At 47.1% G+C, this 21822-nt stretch overlaps 1 protein-coding gene across 6 annotated transcripts in view; it reads left to right on the top strand.

The window, feature by feature from the left end:
• The window catches only part of COL6A3 (collagen type VI alpha 3 chain), a 91003-nt gene that overhangs the window by 44903 nt on the left and 24278 nt on the right, over positions 1 to 21822 (top strand). For all 6 annotated transcript variants that reach the window (XM_039469720.2, XM_074398809.1, XM_039469723.2 and 3 more), the window contains 21 exons: positions 1173 to 1772; positions 2396 to 2733; positions 4217 to 4295; positions 5222 to 5367; positions 6783 to 6875; positions 7437 to 7490; positions 8459 to 8530; positions 9244 to 9270; positions 9389 to 9433; positions 9551 to 9604; positions 10048 to 10110; positions 10738 to 10803; positions 11218 to 11271; positions 13996 to 14031; positions 15207 to 15269; positions 16041 to 16103; positions 17377 to 17439; positions 18435 to 18497; positions 19936 to 19986; positions 20218 to 20253; positions 20720 to 20782. In XM_039469720.2, coding sequence (XP_039325654.2) covers positions 1173 to 1772; positions 2396 to 2733; positions 4217 to 4295; positions 5222 to 5367; positions 6783 to 6875; positions 7437 to 7490; positions 8459 to 8530; positions 9244 to 9270; positions 9389 to 9433; positions 9551 to 9604; positions 10048 to 10110; positions 10738 to 10803; positions 11218 to 11271; positions 13996 to 14031; positions 15207 to 15269; positions 16041 to 16103; positions 17377 to 17439; positions 18435 to 18497; positions 19936 to 19986; positions 20218 to 20253; positions 20720 to 20782 — 2129 coding nt within the window. The remainder of the gene's footprint in view (positions 1 to 1172; positions 1773 to 2395; positions 2734 to 4216; positions 4296 to 5221; positions 5368 to 6782; positions 6876 to 7436; positions 7491 to 8458; positions 8531 to 9243; positions 9271 to 9388; positions 9434 to 9550; positions 9605 to 10047; positions 10111 to 10737; positions 10804 to 11217; positions 11272 to 13995; positions 14032 to 15206; positions 15270 to 16040; positions 16104 to 17376; positions 17440 to 18434; positions 18498 to 19935; positions 19987 to 20217; positions 20254 to 20719; positions 20783 to 21822) is intronic.

Here is a 21822-nt window from a genome sequence, read left to right on the forward strand (position 1 = left end):
CTTTTCCCCTCTCGGGGTTGTTTCTGCAGATAATATTAGAAATTAAATTCTGGAAAAGTAGTGCCATTGAAATTGCAGAGGGAAGCATATTGTTGATCTTCCGTCACTCCTGAGACTGATCATAGCCCCATTGAAAGGTCCTATGATGCTGCATTGAGTTAATTAATTACAAACTCATTGGCTTTCAGAATAGGATGGCATCTTTGAAATCAGCCAGTCCATGCTCCACTAAACATGACTTTGAAGTTGGCCCATGCCCAGTGGCCAGATGCCCACCATAGTCCTGGTCCCCTCATTCCTTGCCCCAAAGGGACAGTCAGGGAGCACTTCCCGGGAGGACATGAAGCCGTCCACCTCAGCTACTACCCCGTGCTCCTGGTTCTTACCTTTGGGGCTACAGGAGCAAAGCGGAGCTCTCTACCAGCCCATATTTTTCTTTACCCCTTCTCCAGTCAGCCACAACGTAGACATCTGAAGCAAACCATTAGGGTTGGTTCTCCAAGACGGAGCCGTATGCCTGTTTCCCTAGCTCACTGCTCCCCTCCAGGCTGCCTGTGGCACATCTCACATCCCTCACACTGTCTTGAGTACTTCCTCCTCTGTACTTCAGTCTCAATTGCTTGATTATAATCAAGAGATTACCCCCCACACCACTGATTTTCAGCTGGCTCCCACAATGCTCTCAGATCATCCTCCAAATGCTATTTTCCAATCTGTTTCTCCTGATTCTTCCTTACCCTGCCTCTAACACACCTCTCTCTACTTCCAGGCACCATTTAAAGTTTTTGACCACAGAGGGAATGTCTAGTGGCATTTCCTAAAATATCTGAGCTCACAGATGTCAAAGCCAGGTTCCTATTGAATTCTTGTCACAATGCCATTTTACATGGGATAACTGAAGTTCTCTGTCATTGAGTTTTCACAGAGCGTGACATCAAATAATTTTTCTCTTTTCCTTCTTGTTTAGATGATTTCTCACTCATCTTGTATTTAGCATTTTTGGGAGCTGCAAATTCAGGAACTGGTAGAGAGGCATGGAGTTGAATGAAGGTTTTACTATGAATAACTTAGTAGAAATGTCTTATTTCAGTTTTTTAATTTTACCTTTTATGTAGTTATGTTCTGGGTCTGGAAACTCAATCTCTCCTTATTTTCACTTTGATCACTTCTAGAGAAGAAGAAAGCAGACATTGTGTTCCTGTTGGATGGGTCCATCAACTTCAGGCGGGACAGTTTCCAGGAAGTGCTTCGCTTTGTGTCTGAAATCGTGGACACAGTTTATGAAGACGGTGACTCCATCCAAGTGGGGCTGGTCCAGTATAACTCTGACCCCACCGACGAATTCTTCCTGAGGGACTTCTCCACCAAGAGACAGATCATCGACGCCATCAACAAAGTGGTCTACAAAGGGGGCAGACATGCCAACACCAGGGTGGGCCTGGAGCACCTGCGGGTGAACCACTTTGTGCCCGAGGCAGGCAGCCGCCTGGAGCAGCGCGTCCCTCAGATTGCCTTCGTGGTCACGGGAGGAAAGTCAGTGGAAGATGCGCAGCAAGTGAGCCTGGCCCTCACCCAGAGGGGGGTCAAAGTGTTTGCCGTTGGTGTGAGGAATATTGACTCGGAGGAGGTTGGAAAGATAGCGTCCAACAGTGCCACGGCGTTCCGTGTGGGCAACGTCCAGGAGCTGTCCGAACTGAGCGAGCAAGTTTTGGAAACTCTGCATGATGCGATGCACGAAACCTTGTGCCCTGGTGTGACCGACGTTGCCAGAGGTAACTCCCATTATGTACATATTTTCTTTAACCGTCTGGTCCCTAGTGCTGACTTCTGGAGTCCTTTGGCATTTGGTTGCTTCACACATTTACTTTTACCCACCTGGGCTGGTCCTGACATCCACCCCACCACTACCATAGGGCGTTCTTCCAAGATAAGAGAAGAAGTCTATTGTACCTTGCTTTTATAAGATTTGCTTTTCTCTTCTATTCTTTAATCCTTCAAACAATTCAGATTTATTGATTCCTGTATCTAATTATAGATTTATTAGATCAAGTATTTGAGATTAGGGTATTTGGTTTTCAAGTGCTTTTAATTTAAAGCACAAAGATGGGACACATCTAAACACCGATGGTGTATCGTCACGTGAAAGTTTATTGGCAATACCAAAAAAGCCAGCTTTTAAAAATAGCTTACAATTTGGCATCTAACAGTGATCCTCGTTTCTCTCCATGAGAGGTGTTGATCAAATTGGTTCTCAAAGCTCACACACACAGCATCTCATTTTATACTTGAGCGCGATGCCCTGGTCGTCTGCCTGGGTTGTCCCTGTTGCTGATGTAAGTAGAGTTCATTTCCCAGCCTCATCTTAGAGCTCATTACCTGTATTTCTCCTTTCCAGCTTGTAATCTGGATGTGATTCTGGGGTTTGATGGTTCCAGAGACCAGAATGTATTTGTGGCCCAGAAGGGCTTTGAGTCCAAGGTGGATGCCATCTTGAACAGAATCAGCCAGATGCACAGGGTCAGCTGCAGCGGCGGCCGCTCCCCAACGGTGCGCGTGTCGGTGGTGGCCAACACGCCCTCAGGGCCAGTGGAGGCCTTTGACTTTGATGAGTACCAGCCAGAGATGCTTGAGAAGTTCCGGAGCATGCGCAGCCAGCACCCCTATTTACTCACAGCGGACACGCTGAAGGTCTATCAGAACAAGTTCAGACAGTCCTCGCCGGACAGCGTGAAGGTCCGTGAGCCCTCTTGGTTCAGGTGCTCCTTAGGCAATTTCCAGATTTTTACTGTAAAGGAGGAAGCTCCTTCCCCCAAGTTAAATCCTCTTCATGTTTAACTGGGTTGTTAGTGCCTATATGGAAAAGTCCCTTATTTATTAACTGGTCTAATGTCATGTACTGTCTTCCTTATTGTGGTAGTCTTACTTAAGCTCTTAAAAAATTCTGGAAATCAGTAGTTAAACTTGAGTGAGTTGAATTTGTGATGGATTTATGTTTAATTATAGTCCTGCCAATTAAATGAGTCAGCTGTGTTCTCCACTTACATTTCTCTGTGTGTGTGTGTGTGCATGCATGTGTGTACATATATACCTATATAGTGTGTAAACACACACACCATGTGAGTTTCCTAGGGGTATGATCATTGAGTACTACAGACTGGCTGGCTTTTGCAACAGACATTTATTTTCTCAGTCTTGGAGGCTTGGCATCCTCAAGGTGTTGGCAGGGCTGTTTCTCCTGAGTCCTCTGCTTGGCTTGTAGGCAGCCGTCTTCTCTCTGTGTCTCCACATGGCCTTCTGTCTGTGCATGTCTGTGTCCTAATCTCCTAAAACAACATCAGTCATACCGGATTAGGGTCCACTCTAATGATCTCACTAGCCTCTTTAAAGACCCTGTCTCCAAAGACAGTCGCATTCTGTTGGTACTTAGGGTGAGGACTTAACATGCATATTTCAAGGGGATACAATTTAACCCATAACACATACACACACATGCACCCACACATGCATGCATACACATGTAAGCACATGCATGCATACATGCCCAAACATGCACACAGGCATGCACTATGCATACAAACATTTACTTATACATGAACACACACATGCACACACATGCACACACACCCTGCATGCACACACGTGCACCCACACATATGCACCCACACATGCAGGCACACATATGCACACACATGCATGCACACATATGCACCCACACAGTACACCCACATCCCCACACATGCACACACATGCACTCACATGGATGCACACACATGCACACTCAGTGTATCCACACACATGCAAGCGCACATGTATAATGCACTCGTGTACACACATGCACACATGCAGGTATGCACACACACCCCCACACACACCCAAACACACCCACACATATACACACACATGGTTGCACACATGCACATGACTTCCAGAAATGGTATCTTAGAAATATGAGAATGAGATAAATGGTTTTTATTGTCATTGCTGCTTGTCTTTTTTTTTTTTAAATAAATTAAGCACTCAAATATACTCCTGCATTTTCAGTGCAATATCAAAGGCCTTTGAACATGGGTAATCATTCCTCAACTTGGGCCATCAGTGTCCAGTTTCCTTAAGTGTAAAACGAGGGGTTTGAGACAGTAAATCTCTCAGTTTTCTATCAGCAGTCTGTGATGCTCCTTTTAGTTGGCATGGGGTTTGACAGCTGTCTTGTCTTCAGGTGGTCATTCATTTCACTGATGGAGCAGATGGAGATCTGGCTGATTTACACAGAGCATCTGAGGACCTCCGCCAGGAAGGTGGGTGCCAAGGCTTTCTAAACATGAGAAGTCATGAGGTGGGTGTGCTGCTCTGCTGGAGAGAGACTTTTCTGTTAATGCAGTCCCCCGAGGGACTCATCCTCCTGGCGTTGTGGCCCTTCGTCACCCACTTGGAGCTGTGGGATGGAGTTAACAAAAATTCCTTCTATACTTAGCTTTACTGCTGTGTTGTGGCCCTTCAGGTGTTAGAATGTGCAGAAAGCATGATGCTTTTGCAAAAGATCATGAAGTATTGATTCATTTAACTTCGTCCTATAAACTAGGAATTAATTACTAACAAAAATACATTGCTCTATTTTTGGTTTGCAGTTATCACAGTTCAACATTTAATAATAATACACAGAAAATAATGTAAGCAGTGACGTAGCAAACATAAGGTGACTGGAAAGCAGCCATGCCTGTTACCAGACGTGATGTTTGACTGTTCACTTGCTTTGGTGTTTGGTAGCACTGACTATCAGAAAGTGGATGCCAACACCAGAGGTTTAAGAAGAATTTACAAAGGTGCAATTTATCATAAGAATGTTCTATTTATTAGCTTGCTTTTCCCAAGCAATGGAGATAAGACTGCTATGATCTGATTTTGGAGGTGTTAGTATGTCAGTTCTTCCCACAGCATGCTCGTGTTACAGAAGGCCAGAGTTTGAGAACTCACGCATGAATATACTTCATGGATGCCACTTCCTTTACTTTTAGTAATAGGTTTAGTTCTTGGCATACCTGAAATAATTATTCAGTGGAGTCCAAAGTTTCAGTATTTCAACTGTTCAGAGTAGCCAGTTAACTCGATTAAATATATTTAAGTTAAAAGCTAAATTTTACACTGAAGTTTTCTTTAAAAATTTAGTCAGGAAAAAAAGACATTGCCGTTCCCACATGCCTAGGTGAGGCATCTTTTTTTGCAGGTGTCCGTGCTTTGATCCTGGTGGGCCTTGAACGAGTGGCCAACTTGGAGAATCTGATGCATCTGGAGTTTGGGCGAGGGTTCATGTATGACAGGCCCCTGAGGCTTAACTTGCTGGACTTGGATTATGAACTAGCCGAGCAGCTTGTGAGTTTTTTTATTGTCTGTATACACAAACCAGTTTAGATACCACAATTTTTGGCATTTCAAGAGAATGAAGTTAATTATCACCAGGTGAATGGGGGATGGGTGTCTTGGTGGATATTTAAGTTTATTTAATTCACTCAATTCCTTGTTGCCGTAACACATATGAATCTGGAAATGGAAATAGCAAATTGCTGGAAAAACAGCAAACTGGAAGGGGGTTCTAGGCGCTCTGAGGTTGTGGCCTTAGCATTTCCTCTGCTCTCTTAGCAACAGCCTCTTTTAACACCATCGCTGGGATGCAAGCCATCGAGATTGGCCATGCTCAAACAGGAAACCATGTCAAGTGCATCTGAAATCTTGCAGGATAAAAACAAGAACATGCAGGAATAGAAAGGCCGTTTCTGGGTGGAGAAATGCTTTAATTGCTTTCTCTAGTTTCCCTTAGAGTCAATGAAGCATCCCTCAGAGGCTTCCTAATCCTCCCAGGGCCAGCCTCTCTCAGCTGGAGGTGTGACTTCCTGGTTCGGACTGGGAGTGGAGCTTTTGGGGGGTGTGGGGCTTCGCTGCGGTCTCAGAGGTTCTTTGGTGGTAGCAAGAGTGGTCTGTGGCTATAAGAATGGGATGACTGGACTCTGCTCCTTCCTTTCTTCCCTATCTCTTCACAGGGCTAGAATTAGGATTTTTTTTTTTTTTTAATTGGGTGGAAGTAGATTGAGTTAGTTCACAAATCTGGGATGTGGGAGAAAGTGAAGGCTCTTGGAAGCTCATTGTAAGAAAGTGCACGTGCCACCATTAGCTTAGCAGATGGAAATGTATTTGAGGCATGCCCTGTCCCGCAGAAGGTCAGGGACCACATGGGATGAGAATGTAGAGGGTATCTGTGTGACCTGGAGTTGAGAAGCTTGTGGCTCCCAGGCCAGGACCGCTTGTGTGTGCTCCCACCATGGCTGCTCCGGAAGCCTCTTTCTGGCCTGGCACCATATCCCATGACTCTCACCATGGTTCCAAAGAAGGGTGGTCACGGATTTCTGTTTTGGAACCACCTTTAGTCTTGGCCATCTGCTACTTGCTTGGCTTTGCATTTTGGAACTGGAACATATGTAAGTTACAGTTAAGATTTGATGATGGAAACTTCTAGAAATAAGGTCCAGCCAGCGGCAACATTGTAGATAAGATCCATCTTACTCTGGTTGTTCTTTCCTTTCCCATTGGTGACTTCCCACCTGTACCCTGCCTGCCAGGAGCTGGGCCCTCCTGACTTTGCTGGCCAGTCATTCAGCAAATGTCACCTGGAGGGTCTTCATCTCGCACCATGAAACCTCCCTGCATCCGATTTTGAGCTTTAAAGCATGTTTGTGATTTTCTGCTGGGCATTTCTTGAGATCTGGATGTTTGGTTTCTCTTCCTTTTTGTAGGACAATATTGCTGAGAAAGCTTGCTGCGGGGTTCCCTGCAAGTGCTCTGGACAGAGGGGAGACCGAGGGCCCATTGGCAGCATCGGGCCAAAGGTACGGTGGCTTTATCTTTGCCCGCTCCTGAGATGAGGTGTCAGAAGTCTGACATTCCTTTTGTAGGGTAATTTCTCTAACAGGAGGGCATCGAGATGAATGAGGAGACCAGAGACCATTCTTTATGGTAGATGGAGGAGCTCTGAGGGGCAAACCCATGTGCTGCTGTTCCGGGGCCCATGCCAGGGAAGATGGTTCGGGCGGGGTCCTCCTTCTGCACGGGACAATCTGTGCTTTAACATCTTGGTTCTTCATTTCATGAAATAACGTTCAAGTGAGCTGGTGTCCCCGACAGCAGCCTGGCTGCGAATGGCGACTGGAACTCACAGCATTTGCCTTGAGTCAGCAGGAAATGACAGGCTTTCTTGGCGGAGCAGGGGCCTAAGAGATCCTGATAGGGAGAATCATGACACTGTGTTGTGAGGGGACAAGCAGTAACCGGGAAAGCCATGCTGAATTTTAGTGCTGCTCTGCCAGATGAAGGGGGGACCACAGAGGTCCTTACGCTAGAACAGAGAAGACCACGGGGTTTAACGAAGGCCCCGTTTCACTTTGTTTCAGGGTATTCCTGGAGAAGATGGCTACCGAGGTTATCCTGGTGATGAGGGTGGACCCGTAAGTAAAAATTGTTTTAGTCCCTAAAATTTCACCCTTCCTTGTTCCTTACCCATTGGGATTGCATTGTGGATTTCATCATTTATTCAGTGGCTGATGGCTTTCCCTTTGGGAGAAAAATTAATTTCTAATTTTCTTAACAACTTTGCCCAGATGTCTAAGTACGAGAATCCGAGTATGACAAATGTGGGCATGAAGTGTGGGATTCGTTCTTACGCGATTTCAGAGGGAAGGATTAATTGGTTTCTGAGTCAGAGGGCCACGGAATATGCACACCCAGTGTCTACTAGATTAAGACATGCAAGCAGAGATGGGAGTGAGCTGGGGGCAGCGGTGCAGCACAAAAACTCACCAGGGCTGCAGGGGTTACCCCGTTCAGGGCAGTCCCCAGAGGGGATGCTGCCGGATCAGATCATCAGTGTCCGAGGGTCTTGGGGATGGACAGACCCCAGTGGCAGGGTCCATGGGAGCAATGCCTGGGAACAGATGCCTGTCGGAGGGGCTTTGAGACACTAGATTAAGGTCCAGCCCTGGGATAGAGGGGACAGATGGGCTCACGAAGAGCAGGGCAGCCACCACGGCCCGGCCCAGCCCAGCAGGGCTCAGCCAGAGAACTGGGGACCAAGCATCACCTGGAGGAGCCGTCAAGCCAGTGGCTCTTCCCGGGATTCGGCACCCACAAGGACATGGTGCTGGGACCCACCCGCCCTCAGCCCACCGGGCAGTGCTGCCTGCCGTGCTACCATCTCAGATCTCATTCCCTTCAGGGCACCTGCAGATTCTAGGCCAGGCCTCATGCAGGGGCCCAAGAGGCTCCCTGGCTCATGTGGCCTCAGTGAGTGTTTCCCATGGTGAAATCTGCTTTCTGCTGCGTGCTGTTCACAGCGCCCTTCACGCTGCTGCAAGCCCAGCAGAGACGAGGTGATAAGGGGCCCCAATTCGCAAAATGCTTTTGTTTCTCACGGCAGGGTGAGCGAGGTCCACCTGGTGTGAACGGCACTCAAGGTTTCCAGGGCTGCCCAGGCCAGAGAGGAATAAAGGTGAGGCGTGGGTAATGGGTGTGGTAGTGTGGGGAGGGGTCCGGTGACTCGCTGTTTCTTCAGATGCTGCCAAGGAGGGAGGCCACTGGCCCAGTCTTCTTGACCTCGACATTCAGCGGCCTGTGACCTCTCATTGGAAGGCAGTTCTGAGCGGGCTGGGTTCAAGAGCAGGGGCTGCAGCTGGTGGGGAGCCTGAGAATGGAGAAATAGTTTCCTGTGGAAACATGAAACAGTCAGGAAACGCTCATAAGGATAGAACATGGGCCATGGTGGAGGGGAGGCTGGTACCCGTGGCCCTGGCCTTGGACCATGGGAGCAGCTGGGGAAGGGAGTGGAGTGGGAGGATGGCAGCTGGGTTAAAGGCTGGTGAACTTGCTTCTCTGTTCACTGACGTTTGAAGGCAGGTGCTGAAGGGAAGGGCTGCAGAGTTGTAAAGTCAGCCTCTGCCTGGAAAGTCAGCTCCTTGCCCTGGATTTTGCCTCCCCACCCCCCAAGGAGCCAAGACCACCCAAGCATTCAGTTCCGGTTTTAGGTTTAAAATACCACATGTGGTGGTGAGAGAGGAATCCAAAGGGGTGGAATTCTAACATTAAATTTTCAGACACTGCAGCATTCAGATGGGGTGGAGTGGGGGAACAGCCCTTGGCCTCTTCTCCCTGGGGCACCAGCCCTGCAGGAAGAGCTAATGCTTCCCCTGTCCTCTTGCCTTGCAGGGCTCTCGGGGATTCCCAGGAGAGAAGGTACGCAAGCTTGGTTTTGTTCCATAAATGGAACACTCTCCCCTCTCCCGGTATTTCTCACTTTTTCCTTTGCCAGAATAGCCTTCTAGACTTACCTGTCTGCCTCATTCCCTCTCAGGGCGAAGTTGGGGAAATCGGACTGGATGGTCTGGACGGTGAAGAGGTAAGTGATTTTACTCTAAGTGCAAACTGCTTTTGGTTCAGAAGGTTCCAGAAACTAACAACTCAGTCTATGATAGAAATTGCAACAGATATGACCTCTAATCCTTGTCTTTGGCAGGGAGACAAAGGATTGCCTGGTTCTTCTGGAGAGAAGGGGAATCCTGGAAGACGGGTAGGTGTATTTCCACAGTGCTGCTATTGTGGAAAGAATATTAACATTTCATTTAGGGAATAGTTATTTCCTGTCCTCATATATGTCAAGCTCACTTCCTACAGACAGCCTTCCCTGACTTCCCTGGTGGGTGCGCCTGTGATATCCCCTGACACATGACAGTACATTTTCTTGTCTGGAGATCACATTCCATAGGCCAGAAGCTGAGTTTGTTTTGTTGTAAATAAATCCCCAGTGCCTGGCACAAAGTGAGTCCCCAACAGACATTCAGGGATTAACTGAATGAATAAAAAATATGTGGAAGCCAATTTGCCTTCACGGCGAATGAGTAAATCGTAAGCACTGTTCTAGTTATGATGTATGAATTGCAGAATGTGATTTGTAGGGTGAGATAAAAATGGAAACCTCTAGCTTTTAGCATCCACCTGTGCTTCTTTCTTTAGGGTGATAAAGGACCTCGAGGAGAGAAAGGAGAGAGAGGAGACGTTGGGATTCGAGGGGACCCGGTAACGATTTCTTTACTGACGATTTCAGACCCGAGGCTGAGGAAGAACGTTGTGGGGAAAGCGAGATGAAAGGAAGAATTCTACTTTTGAAATTGCTTTAAAATATGTTGATAAAATATTCTTTTCTTGCAATTTTGGGGTTTCGGGAGATGTGTTCTCTTGCTAACAAGATAATCATTTGCAAGTTCCGTTATACAAAGATCTGAGAAGTTTCCAAAAATGTGGTATCAGGGCGCTTTAAATTTGCTTTTAGAAAAGAGAGGAGTTTGCGGCTTTTTTCATTTTGTGGCTCTGTAAAACCTTTAAGCCAATGACCCCTGCAAGCTGGCCACCTCCTCCAGCCCATCTTGTGTCTGTGGCCAAGGATAAGCAAGAGTGAGCCTGGGCTGTCCTCCTGCCTGGGGAAGAGCCACTGCCCCATTGTTTGAGGCTAAGAGTGCCTTGCTGATCCTGTGATTGGGTTCTGTGGGGGCTGCATGGATGTTACCTGGATGGGCTGTGGCCGAAGGGCTTGTCCCTTGGAGCCTTGCATGTAGGTCCTTGCTAATATTTCCCTGACCATCCAGTTCAGTGGCAGCTGCTTTCCTTGTGTATGTGGCTCATTTCTCTTTCCCATGCCATTTTCAGGGTAACCCAGGACAAGACAGCCAGCAGAGAGGACCCAAAGGAGAAACCGGTGACATTGGCCCTGTGGTAAGGCGCTGCACATTCCTAGACTCTTGGTTTGCTGAGGGCCAGAGAAAGGACACGCTCCTCAGCCCATCAGCAGCCACAGAGGCCAAAGACGTGGCCTTTAACACTGCAGAGTAGCCTAAGATTAGGAGCAGAGTCCCCGTGAAGGGAGTCTCTGTGGCGAACCAGAGCAACCCTTGCCAAATGGGGCTTCTCAGAAGAATCTGTGCACCTTAGATATTTCCAGAAGGTGCTTGTTAAGCCTAAGTCTTGTAGAGGTGGGAGGGTACGGAAGTCCAGTGCGTCCTGAGAAGTGTGCGCCTGCCCTCCGGCAGACAGGCTCTTCCTGTGTGAATCGGCCCCTTTCTCTGCAATGTCTTGTGCAACATTCTTCTCTGCAGATGAGACTCTCATGCTAATTTCCCCCCACACCAGGGTGTCCCAGGGAGAGATGGAGCACCTGGAAGACCTGGAGAAACCGGGAAGAATGTGAGTGCCTCTAGGCCTTCGGGGGGGCTTTGTGGTGCTACTTAGTGTCATAAGATCTGCCCGACATTCCCTGTGCACAGTTCCTCCGCAGCTCTTCACTGAGGGAATGTGAAAGACTTTCTGAAACAGTTGTTCTCCAGTCTGTTTTCATTCTTATAATTTACTTGGTGCTTCGCCTCTTCTCTCTCCCTAATCTTTGCTCTCCGCAAAATCATACAGAACAGATGCTTTTATAAATAATGTATTTGCTGCTTTCAGATATCTGGCTGGGTTTGATCCACCTAAATATTTAAGAAACCCAAATGGAAATACTAATACTGATGGGGGGAGGGTGTTGTAGATTTGTTGTTTTTCTAATTATCTGTGGGTTTTTTTTTTTTTTGTGTGTGCTGCTGTAAGTGAAATAACAAAAGGAGATTTGCTTCTTTTCTGCTGTGTTGCATCTTGCAATTTCAAGACATTTCAGAAGTGTCTGTAGCAGAATACTTCCTTATATGCCTAATCCTCAGTCTTGTTGAAGAAATGCTAAAGTCAGGGTGATGTGAATGATCTGTCTGAAGCCATCCAAATGTTTCTAGGGTCCCTGGGCACAGACAGCGTGTGCCTTGTAGCTGGGAGAAGACCCCTGCTCAGGGAGGCAGTGGTGTAGAAGTTTGTCAACCCTCAGAAGTTGTTCAGGATGCTGGTGGGTGCCTAGGAGAGGTATCTGCTCAGAAATGAACAGCACAAAGGCTGCAAACTCGGGCTTGGTGCTGGGAACTGGGCCCTCAGCCATGTCCCAAGGGGCAACAGCATGTTCAGCCCTAGTACTAGGGCCAGTAGAGTCGGCTGGGGCGAGGGGCTTTCAAAAGGAGCTACTCACCAAAATCAAATAGAGGACTGCAGGCATCATTTTGCCTTGAAGATTTAGAAGAGGCTGGGCACAGTGGCTCATGCCTGTAATCCCAGCACTTTGGCAGGCGGAGGTGGGTGGATCACAAGGTCAGGAGTTCAAGACCAGTCTGGCCAACATGGTGAAACCCTTCTCTACTAAAAATACAAAAATTAGTCAGGTGTGGTGGCACACATCTGCAATCCCAGCTACTCGGGAGGTTGAGATGAGAGAATCACTTGAACTCAGGAGGTGGAGGTTGCAGTGAGCTGAGATCACACCACTGCACTCCAGCCTGGGCAAAAGTGCAAGGCTCCATCTCAAAAAAAAAAAAAAAAAAAAAAAAAAAGGAAAGGAAAGAAAATTCAGAAGAAAATAGAAATTTTGAAAATGCCATTTTTAAAAGTTTGAGCACGATTTATTTACTTATTTTTAATACATTTTAAAGACCTGGATCAACTGCTTGGAAGTGAGTGTTATTTTTGAATAATGCTATGTAATGAAAAAGAAGAAATGCTCATCAAATGTTACAATGGGCTATTACAACTCAGCGTGCAAGCAGAGTTAAAACTTGGTTTCATGAAATGATTTAAAATTGAGTAGTTCATGAGATTAATTTAAATTCTACACACAAGGTAGAAACTAGATTTGAATTTGGTTACAATCACAGGATCTTGTGGACTCAGTTCTACCTTTCATGGCAGGGTAAGGACTGGCCTAATGGCCTGCTATCCCTTCCCTTAGGACCACAGTGCCAGGCTCAGGCCAAGCTGAAATGTGTCCCTCCCACTGGGCTTTGGCATGCCCACATCCCCCTGTTTAGAGTCTCTGCAGGTCACCTCCAGCCTGAGCAATGTGTCACTGAGTGCTGGTGGGCTCCCACGGAACTCTAGGATGTCTCTTTTGGGAGGGGCCAGGCCAGACTGTTGCTTTGTGGAGGAGAAGAGTGTCCCTTTCCTTCAAATTTTCCACGGAAGTTGGCCAAGATCTTCTATTGAAGCAGGTGGCACTACAGCAAATAATGGCAAACTGATCACCCCAGATCACTGGGCTGGTCCATTGGAAGGAAGAGTAGGTTCTTAGGTTGATATAGCAGGTGGCCGAGCCCCACAACAGAGCTAGTCCATCACAGTCTTTGCAACACGAACCCTCACTTTGCAAAGACAGCCTAGGACATTCATGCAGTCCCACCCCAAACCTTTCCACTGCCAAGGAAACAATTTTGAGGTGGAAATTCATGGATGACTTGTGCAGTAAGCCCACATGTTTGAACTTAAGGTCACCTCTGGAGCATCCAGGGAGATGCTGCCAAGTTGTGAGCCCTACCTAAGTACTAGACTGTTAGGTGCACATGTGTGCACTTCAGATACTTTACTTAACCGAGTATGTGTTGTGTTTGGCCAGGATCACTTGGAGAACTCGGGACTCCCTTCCATTATAATTAATGTATTTCATGACTTCTCACTACAGTTGGGAAAATGGAAGAAAAATAGACAGGTTGACATTCCCTTTTCACATTCCTCATTTGAAACTGGCTGGGATCGTGCAGCCAAAAGGAGTCATTATTTTGCTTGGCAGGTCCGCAGTAATTCTCACAACTTCCACTGGGTGATTAACAGGCACAGCAAGGAAGCAAAACTGCCCCCGATGAAGGTGGAGGAAGGGTGTCTGTGTGTGCGCGTTTCCCCAGGGCTGATGAGGCGTGGTTTCTGGTTCTTGGCACAGTGGGGTGCTTGGGAAGGTCCCCTGAGCAACCGAAGAATAAGAGAGTGAAGTCTGAAAGAGCCCCAGGCCCCAGGCCCACCATCCTCCCATGCTCCCCTTTACAGTTTGTGGGACTTTTTCTTCCACAGGGTGGCTTTGGCCGAAGGGGACCCCCTGGAACTAAGGTGAGCCTCATGGAGTGCCCTCGGGAGACTCTCTTCAAACAGCCCAGATGCAGTTTAGTCCAGGAATAAAAAATGCTCTCTCCTGTGAACCCAAAGCTTTGGAGACAGATCTCAATCAATGTAGAAAGTTTATTTTGCCAAGGTGACATGCCTTGGGAGGTCCTGATGACACGTGGCCAAGGTGTTGGGCACAGCTTGGTTTTAGACATTTTCGGGAGACATGAGACATGAATCAGTATGTGTGAGATGTGCATTGGTTCCGTCCAGAAAGGAGGGGCAACTCGAGGCAGGGGAGGAGGCTTCCAGGTCAGAGGTAGATAAGAGACAAAAGGTTGCATTCTTTTGAGTCTCTGATTAGCCTTTCACTGAATACACAGTTTACAGGGAGCAGTCACCTATGCCTTAGTTAGGCTTAGTGGAAAAATAGGGCTGAGGAAGCAATTGGATATGTCTTTGTCTTCCGTGAGCAGGATATGACTTTCAGTTCTGTCTGTCCCTTGTCCACAAGGAATTTCTCTGGGGGCAGATTGTGAGGGAGGTATGTAGCTTAAAAAAAAAACAAAAACAAAAAAACTTCGTAGCTGTCTTATTAGGAATAGAATGGGAGGCAGTTCCAGCCAATGCCGTTCTCAGCCTGACCTTTTTTTCCGCTTAGTAATTTTGGGGTTCTGAGATTTATTTTTCTTTTATCCTCCTTGGGCTGTCACAGCTCCTGAGGCTCTTTTGGCCATCTCCTTAAACTTGGCCTCATCTGCAGAGTCTAGAGAAAATGGCACCCAGTGGGGACTTGGGGTCTAAGCGCAGGAAACACGATTGAGGCGGTAGAGTCCGGGCGGGCGTCTCTTCCAGAACATGCTCACTTATCTGGCTGTTGGCAACCTGCAGCTTCCTGGGGTCTCGGCCCTCTGCTTCAGGTCTGAATGACCCTTGTTTCACAAAGCTGCCCTAGGAGAGGTGAGGCAGGAGTGAGAGGCAGTTGTGGAAGTTCAGGGAGACAGCTGGCTCCTGTTCAGTGTCTCGCCCTGGGGTTACCACTTTGATCATCTGTAACCCCTGGAAGAGCTGAGTTTTCCCTGGTTGCTTTCCAAGTCCCCGGCTCAGAAATGACTGCAGAGCAAAGAGCTGACATTGACAGGAACCATCCTGACTCCTTCCCGCATCTTCTTATTTCAAAGGGCAACAAGGGCGGTCCAGGCCAGCCGGGCTTCGAGGGAGAGCAGGGGACCAGAGGTGCACAGGTGAGTGCTTCCTGTGTGACTGTGTGCCCTCTGTATTTTCCCAAATACCCTGATAAGTTCTTTTAAAAAATGATTAGGTGGCATTTATATCACAGACAGTTACCCATTTTAAAGTGAACAATCCAGTGGGATTTAGTACTTCCACAGTGCTCTGCAACCGTCACCTCTGTCTGGGTTCAACACAGTCTCGAAGGAGATCCCGTAGCCATGAGCAGTCACTCCCCATTGCCCTCCACCCTTAGTCCCTGGAAACTGCGAATGTCTCTATCTTTATGGATTTGCCTGCTCTGGACGTTCTGTATACGTGGTATCATTTACTAGGTGGCCTTGTGTGTGTGGCTTGATGGAGCATCACGTTCTTGAGATTCATCCACATTGCAGCACGTATAAGTGCTTCACTCCTCTTTATGGTGGAGGGATACATACTCTGTGTGTGGCTACAGCACACTTTGTTTATCCACTCATTGGTTGATGGACATTTGGGTTGTTTTCACCTTCTGGAGATTATGAATGATTCTTCTGTGAAGATTCTTGTATAAATTTCTGTTTGAATGCTTGTTGCTTGTATACATTTTCAGCTAACTTGCCTGTTCACGTTCTAGATTGAGGCAGCTGCTGCTGCAGCTAAGATAGGAGAAATGTGGGTTTTGGAGGCCTTTTCTGGCCGGCAGAAGTGAGGCTTCAAGCCCTGTGGAATGGGCAGATGTCATGCAGAGGCTTCTCATGGAGCGTCACCTCATTAGCACTCACAATGGCCTTTTCCTTCCCCAGGGCCCACCTGGTCCTGCTGGTCCTCCAGGCCTGATAGGAGAACAAGGCATCTCTGGACCTCGGGTAAGCCTGTCCTAATACCACTCCCCTCTCTAGCTGAACAGGGGTCACCTGCCCAGCAGGCTGAGCGTTTCTTGGATGATGCTATTGTAGACAGAGCTCCCATTAGTTCTCCTCTTTGGCAACACAGACCCTGGATTTAACCTCAGGCCATGCAGTGACTGGCTACTTCACCCCAAGGAAGTAAGAGTTTCTTTCTTTTGGTGCTCCAGGGGCCTCTAAGTCTCAATTCTGCTCCTTCCAAGTGTAGGCCCTGAGTGGAAATCAGGGGATGTGCCTCAGGATGGAATTGTGGAAAATCTAAATCTCCCAAAATTCTTAGATTATGCAAGGTCCCTAGAGATAGGGCTGGTGCTCAGGTATTTTGTATAGTGGGTGTCTCAAGTTCACGCTTGAGTTCAGCACAGAAGACGTTCCTTAAACTTGCTGTGACTGCAGATGTTGTCCCGCGTTGCTGCTTTCAGCCATGAGGAGCAGAGACACATTGCCATCGCTGGGCTAGGATCAGGTGTCATGAAACTACATAGGTTTCCCTCATGGCTGAGACGATACTGAGGGAGGCATCCTATCATTTGTTACCAAAAAATGACCAATAAACTGGCAACAAGCTCAATATTGCTACATAAATGCACAAAAATATTTTACAGTGGAAGTGGGAAGGAGCTTGCTTAGAAAGTCCTCTCGCTTGAAAGCTGATAAATACATATTTTTAGAGTTTTTTAAATAAAAAAATTTACTTCTAATTAATCAATAATTTAAGATGGTATAGATGCAAAGCTATTCAAATAGTTTTCCAATAGCTCCAGAAACATTTATTCATTTGTACTTTTTCATCATCTGGGCTGATAGACTGCACCACATTCTGAGAGTTAATTTGATCTGTCAGTTTATCCATTAACCTAACAGGCTTTAACATACCCATATGTACCAGGTGCTCATTGTGAGGGTGTGAAAAGGGACACAGAACACAGTCACATAAAATCTGGGAGCTTGTCGTCTAGTCTAGAACCCAGGATAGGTACATTAACAACTGCAACATGCATTACTTTGTGAAAACTGGCACTGAGAGGTAATACTCATATCTCAAATTTGCACATGCCATTTTTGTGCATGTTTATACTTGCGTCTGTAGCTGAGTGCTTGGGATTTGCAGGCGGGACAGGTCCCATGCCCCTCGGGGGCTCTGACCTCCATGCAGGGGAGAGTCAGGTTTCAGAGACAACTTTGCTTGGACGGTTGACCATTTGACTGACACATTCGTCCCCTCCTGCTCCAGGGAGGCGGAGGTGCCGCGGGTGCTCCTGGAGAACGTGGCAGAACGGGCCCCTTGGGAAGAAAGGTAGGTCTTGAGAAAGGTAGCGCTTTCCTGAGGACAGGGGCCAGGCAGGCGCGCACGCCTCCTCGCCCTCTTTTGTCTGTCTGTCCATCCCTCCTCTTCAGTACTGCTGGTTCCCACTCCAGCCTCCCCTGTTGATCACTGGCTTGGCTAGTGGGATCATTATCCCTCACCAGTTGCCACCATAATCCCCACTCCCATTCTTGCCACCAGTCATTCCTGCTCAGAGGGCTGGCTTTCTCCTGGCCACAGCCCTCCATCAGTTGGTGGGTTATCCGCTCCTCTTTTGCTTGGTTTGTGCCCATAGTGCAGCCCTCTGTGAGCCATCAGAGCAGCTGGGCAGCGCTTGGCACAGCTGCAGTATCATATGGAACAAGCAGTCTTTAAACATGAACAGTGCATGTACAGCAGCTCAGCTAATCACATTTAGAACATCCCAGAGCCCTGCCCCTGACTTCTGGATCACAGCAAGTCTGCTGTGTGAAGCTGCCCGAGAACCTCCTTTCTCTCAGCTTTGAGACAAATTAAAATTTGTCATAACCAATCTGAAAAGACTGCATGTTCTCTGTAAAAGAAACGAGTTCCTGTGAAGCCATGGCGGTCTCTGCCTGGAGGGTGTTGTTGGGTTTTACACTGGACTCAGTGCCTCCTTCTCCCAGCTGTTACTCTCTTCTCATCAGCCTGGCCACCGTGCCACGCTGATGGAAGGACACAAACAAACCCTCCTGGATTCTTTTCCAGGCTGCAAGGACAACTTCCCATGTGTTGTATTTTAAAAGAATTATTTCTTTAAAAATTGTTTTTGTATTTGAGTGACTGCACTCAGATACGTTTCTAAATTGCACATGAATGTTGCAATTTAGGAAACAATGTTACTAAAATCTCAAAGGTAAAGTCCGCAGATTGCAGCACCCTTATCTAGAGCAAAAGCAGGGCTTGGCATCCCAGCGTAAGCCGGCCTCAGGCCACAGGGTCTCAGTGGTGTTTCTCATGCCTAGGGTGAGCCCGGAGAGCCAGGACCAAAAGGAGGAATCGGGAACCGTGGCCCTCGTGGGGAGACGGTAAGGTCACAGCACGCTTGGGGCCAGGCTATTGCCATTGCTGGAAGGTGCAGGAAGCCAGGAGAGGGTTCCAAATAGAGATGAGCCTTGCTTCTTGTATTATTGGGGATACGGCTGCAAATAGTGAAACTTGCAGCTTATGCACAGCAAATTAATTTAACAAATTTTATTGGCAGGGGTAGAGAGGTGGGGTGGGCAGTGGGTAGAGACATCGTTTTCCCCTGTGTCTTTCCTGATGCAAGGGAATGTAGAGCTAATGAAGCTGAAAGCACCTTTATCTTAGGTCCCATGAATGCTTTGCACCATAACTAGATGAAGCTTTTCTGCAAAGAAGTAAATGTCTTTTGAGTTAAAATGGAATTGGATTTGATTAGGTCTCAATCCAGATTGAAACAATTTCTTTTGAGTGAGGCATCTTAGGAATAGAAATTATTACTTCAGTAACTCATTTTTTGAATGCTATTTAAAAACATCCCAACAACTCACCAACAATAATTTTGTAATGTATATTTCTACATTACAAAAGAATAAAGAAATCTATGGTCCATTGTGATCTTTTCCAAAATGAGTCATGACACCTAAACACTGAATCCGAAGCTTTAAAATATTTTTCTTTCTTGCATTTTTTTCTATTCAACTGACTAAAGTTTAAAAACAAATCTGTTTGTATTACTGTTAGTCTCAGAAGCACAGGGACTTTCAAGTCTATTCAAACTGTTGAAGGAAATCTTTTCCTGCTTCTGTTTCCATTACTTTGGGCCAACGGGAATCTAGTTGTTGATACCTGTTTAAAACTGTAAATAACTAAGTGGCAGGCTCCTATGTATTTTAGAGGTAGTAATGTGTAATTCACATAGTTCTTCTGATTCTTTTGAAATAATTAATGATGCCCAGTTCTGAATGCTACGCATGAGAGAGCAGCAGGAACAGATCTGGGCATGCTGGGGGAGGTGTTGGAAAGGAGGGGGTCTAGGGGTGATGGCTTGGAAAGAAGTGAAGGGGTACGGGGAGGGGGAATATGACCTGGGCCTGAGAGATGGAGTTCAGTCTTCTTGTTCTGAAGTAGAATCAAAGACTCACGGATGCATAGAATTGAAGTAACCATCAAGATTCCTGTCAATTCTAAGATTCCTGGGATTGACGAGTCTTATATTCTGCATCCAAACAGAATCTTTGCAGAAAGCCACCAGCAGCTCTTTCTATGTGAGTCTGCCAGCACCATTTGGCTACGGGAGTCCTTTGAGCCCACTGCCTGCGGGAATGGTCTTATTCCCACTTGGATGGGACTGGAGCGGGAAGTGTTCCTACTCCTGTACCTTAGTCTGGAAACATTTCAGGAGCTCAAGGATCCACTTCTCAGGGCAGCAGCAGGGCAGAGACGGCGGTTATAGTGTGCCAGACATGGCAACTGGCAGTAACATCTGTTTCCTACTCTTAGGGAGATGATGGGAGAGACACAGTTGGCAGCGAAGGACGCAGGGGCAAAAAAGTACGTATCTGCTGAGGATTCTCCAAGAGTCCTTGCTGCCAGGAGGCTCCAAGGACAACTTCTGATGTGTTGCATTTTAAAAGAATTATTTCTTTAAAAATTGTTGTTTTGTATTTGAGTGACTGTTTTCTTTTGATGACTCTGCAGACATTTCCTTCTTTCAAGGTCAATTTATTTTAGATGACTTTAAAATGAGAACCAAGTATTTAAATAATGATTTATCTTTTATAGGGAGAAAGGGGATTCCCTGGATACCCAGGACCAAAGGTAAATAATCCCTGGCCATCATCATGATTTTGGGATGACTCTGTTATATCCATGGACTGAGAATCAGATTATCTTGGTGTTAGTCTTGGGTCAGCCACTCATTTAACTGGGCTACCCTAAGAAAGACCCTTCCTTCCCTAAAACACTCATCTGTCAAGTGGAGGTGACAGTACTTGCTTTTCCTGATGTTTATGAGATTTAAATAACATGCACTGCAATCAAAGTACTATGTAAGCTGTGAAATGCTATAAGCTATATGATAGCATCGTTACTGATTAAGTAAATGAAGATTTATCTGTAAATACCACAAATATACTAGCAAACCACTGGAAAAGTGAATTAAAGCTAACCACTTGGCTGCCCTGGAAAATGTGGCCCACACGTTTCCTGGAGTCCTGCCCCAGGGACCCTCAGTGAGATGCTCTGTTCCAGAGCTTACTGTGCCACTTCTCGGCTTTCTTCCCAGGGTGACCCCGGCCAGCCTGGGCTAAATGGAGCACCAGGACCCAAAGGCATCAGAGGCCGAAGGGTAAGTTTGCCTGGGCCTTGGCAGGTGGGGAATGAGAACGTATGTAGCAGTGTGATTCACTGCTAAGGCCTTTGACAATGACCCTTCTTCAGTTGCACTCTGCCAGGGATAATGCAGGGTGGAAGGAAGGGAATCCGAGCCCCAGATCAACGTCCTCAGGGTGCCGCCACGGCTGTGGTCCGTGGCTGTCCTCTTGCAACTCACCTCCAGGGTCGCCAGCCCAGCTCACTCCAGGCACAGCACCCACCTACTCTCTCAAGTCTCATTATGGGTGACTGGGAAATCTGTGCAATCACTTTGGGCCATATCCACCAGGACGGCCAGGCAGTGGGAGTGAATGAGGCCTGGAAACTACTTCCGAAGGCTCTGGGCTTGGAAGCAAGACAGGCCAAGGCCATGGTCTCGGCTTACTGGTTCTGAGACTCCTCTTAAGCTGCTTTTGGCCCCGAAAGCTCTGTTCTTTTTATTCGTGTGTGTGTGTGTGTGTGTGTGTGTGTGTGTGTGTGTGTGTGTGTGTGACACACACAGAGAGAGAGAGAGAGAGAGAGAGAGAGACAAGGTCTCGCTCTGTTGCCAGGGTCTCGCTCTGTCACCCAGGCTGGAGTGCAGCGGCACCATCTTGGCTCACCTTAACCTCTGTCTCCTGGGATCAAGCGATCCTCCCACCTCTGCCTCCCAGAGTGCTGGGATTACAGGCATGAGACACCACACTTGGCCAGATTACTCTTTTCAGTGGATGTTTGCTCACCCTCCTTAAACCGCAGAGTCTTCAATTAGCAAATTGTGGCCTAGATCTCAGTAAATGTTGCTAAACAGTTATTTTCGGCTTGAAATATAGTTAGAAAAGAATCATAATTATCCTATTAATTTGGTCAGTGAAAACAGTCAAACTAGATCATTTAATACCCAAAAGAACTTTAAACATTCGTTGATGACACTGAACAAATGATCTCATTCATTGTCCGTTACCTATTCTCCTGGGGGTCCATAGTAATCCTATTAATGGTTCTTGGGAGAAAGCGTCTGTCTTATCTCAGCCT

The sequence above is a fragment of the Saimiri boliviensis genome, chromosome 5, assembly GCF_048565385.1.
Source record: "Saimiri boliviensis isolate mSaiBol1 chromosome 5, mSaiBol1.pri, whole genome shotgun sequence".
Classification (NCBI taxonomy): Eukaryota; Metazoa; Chordata; class Mammalia; order Primates; family Cebidae; genus Saimiri; species Saimiri boliviensis.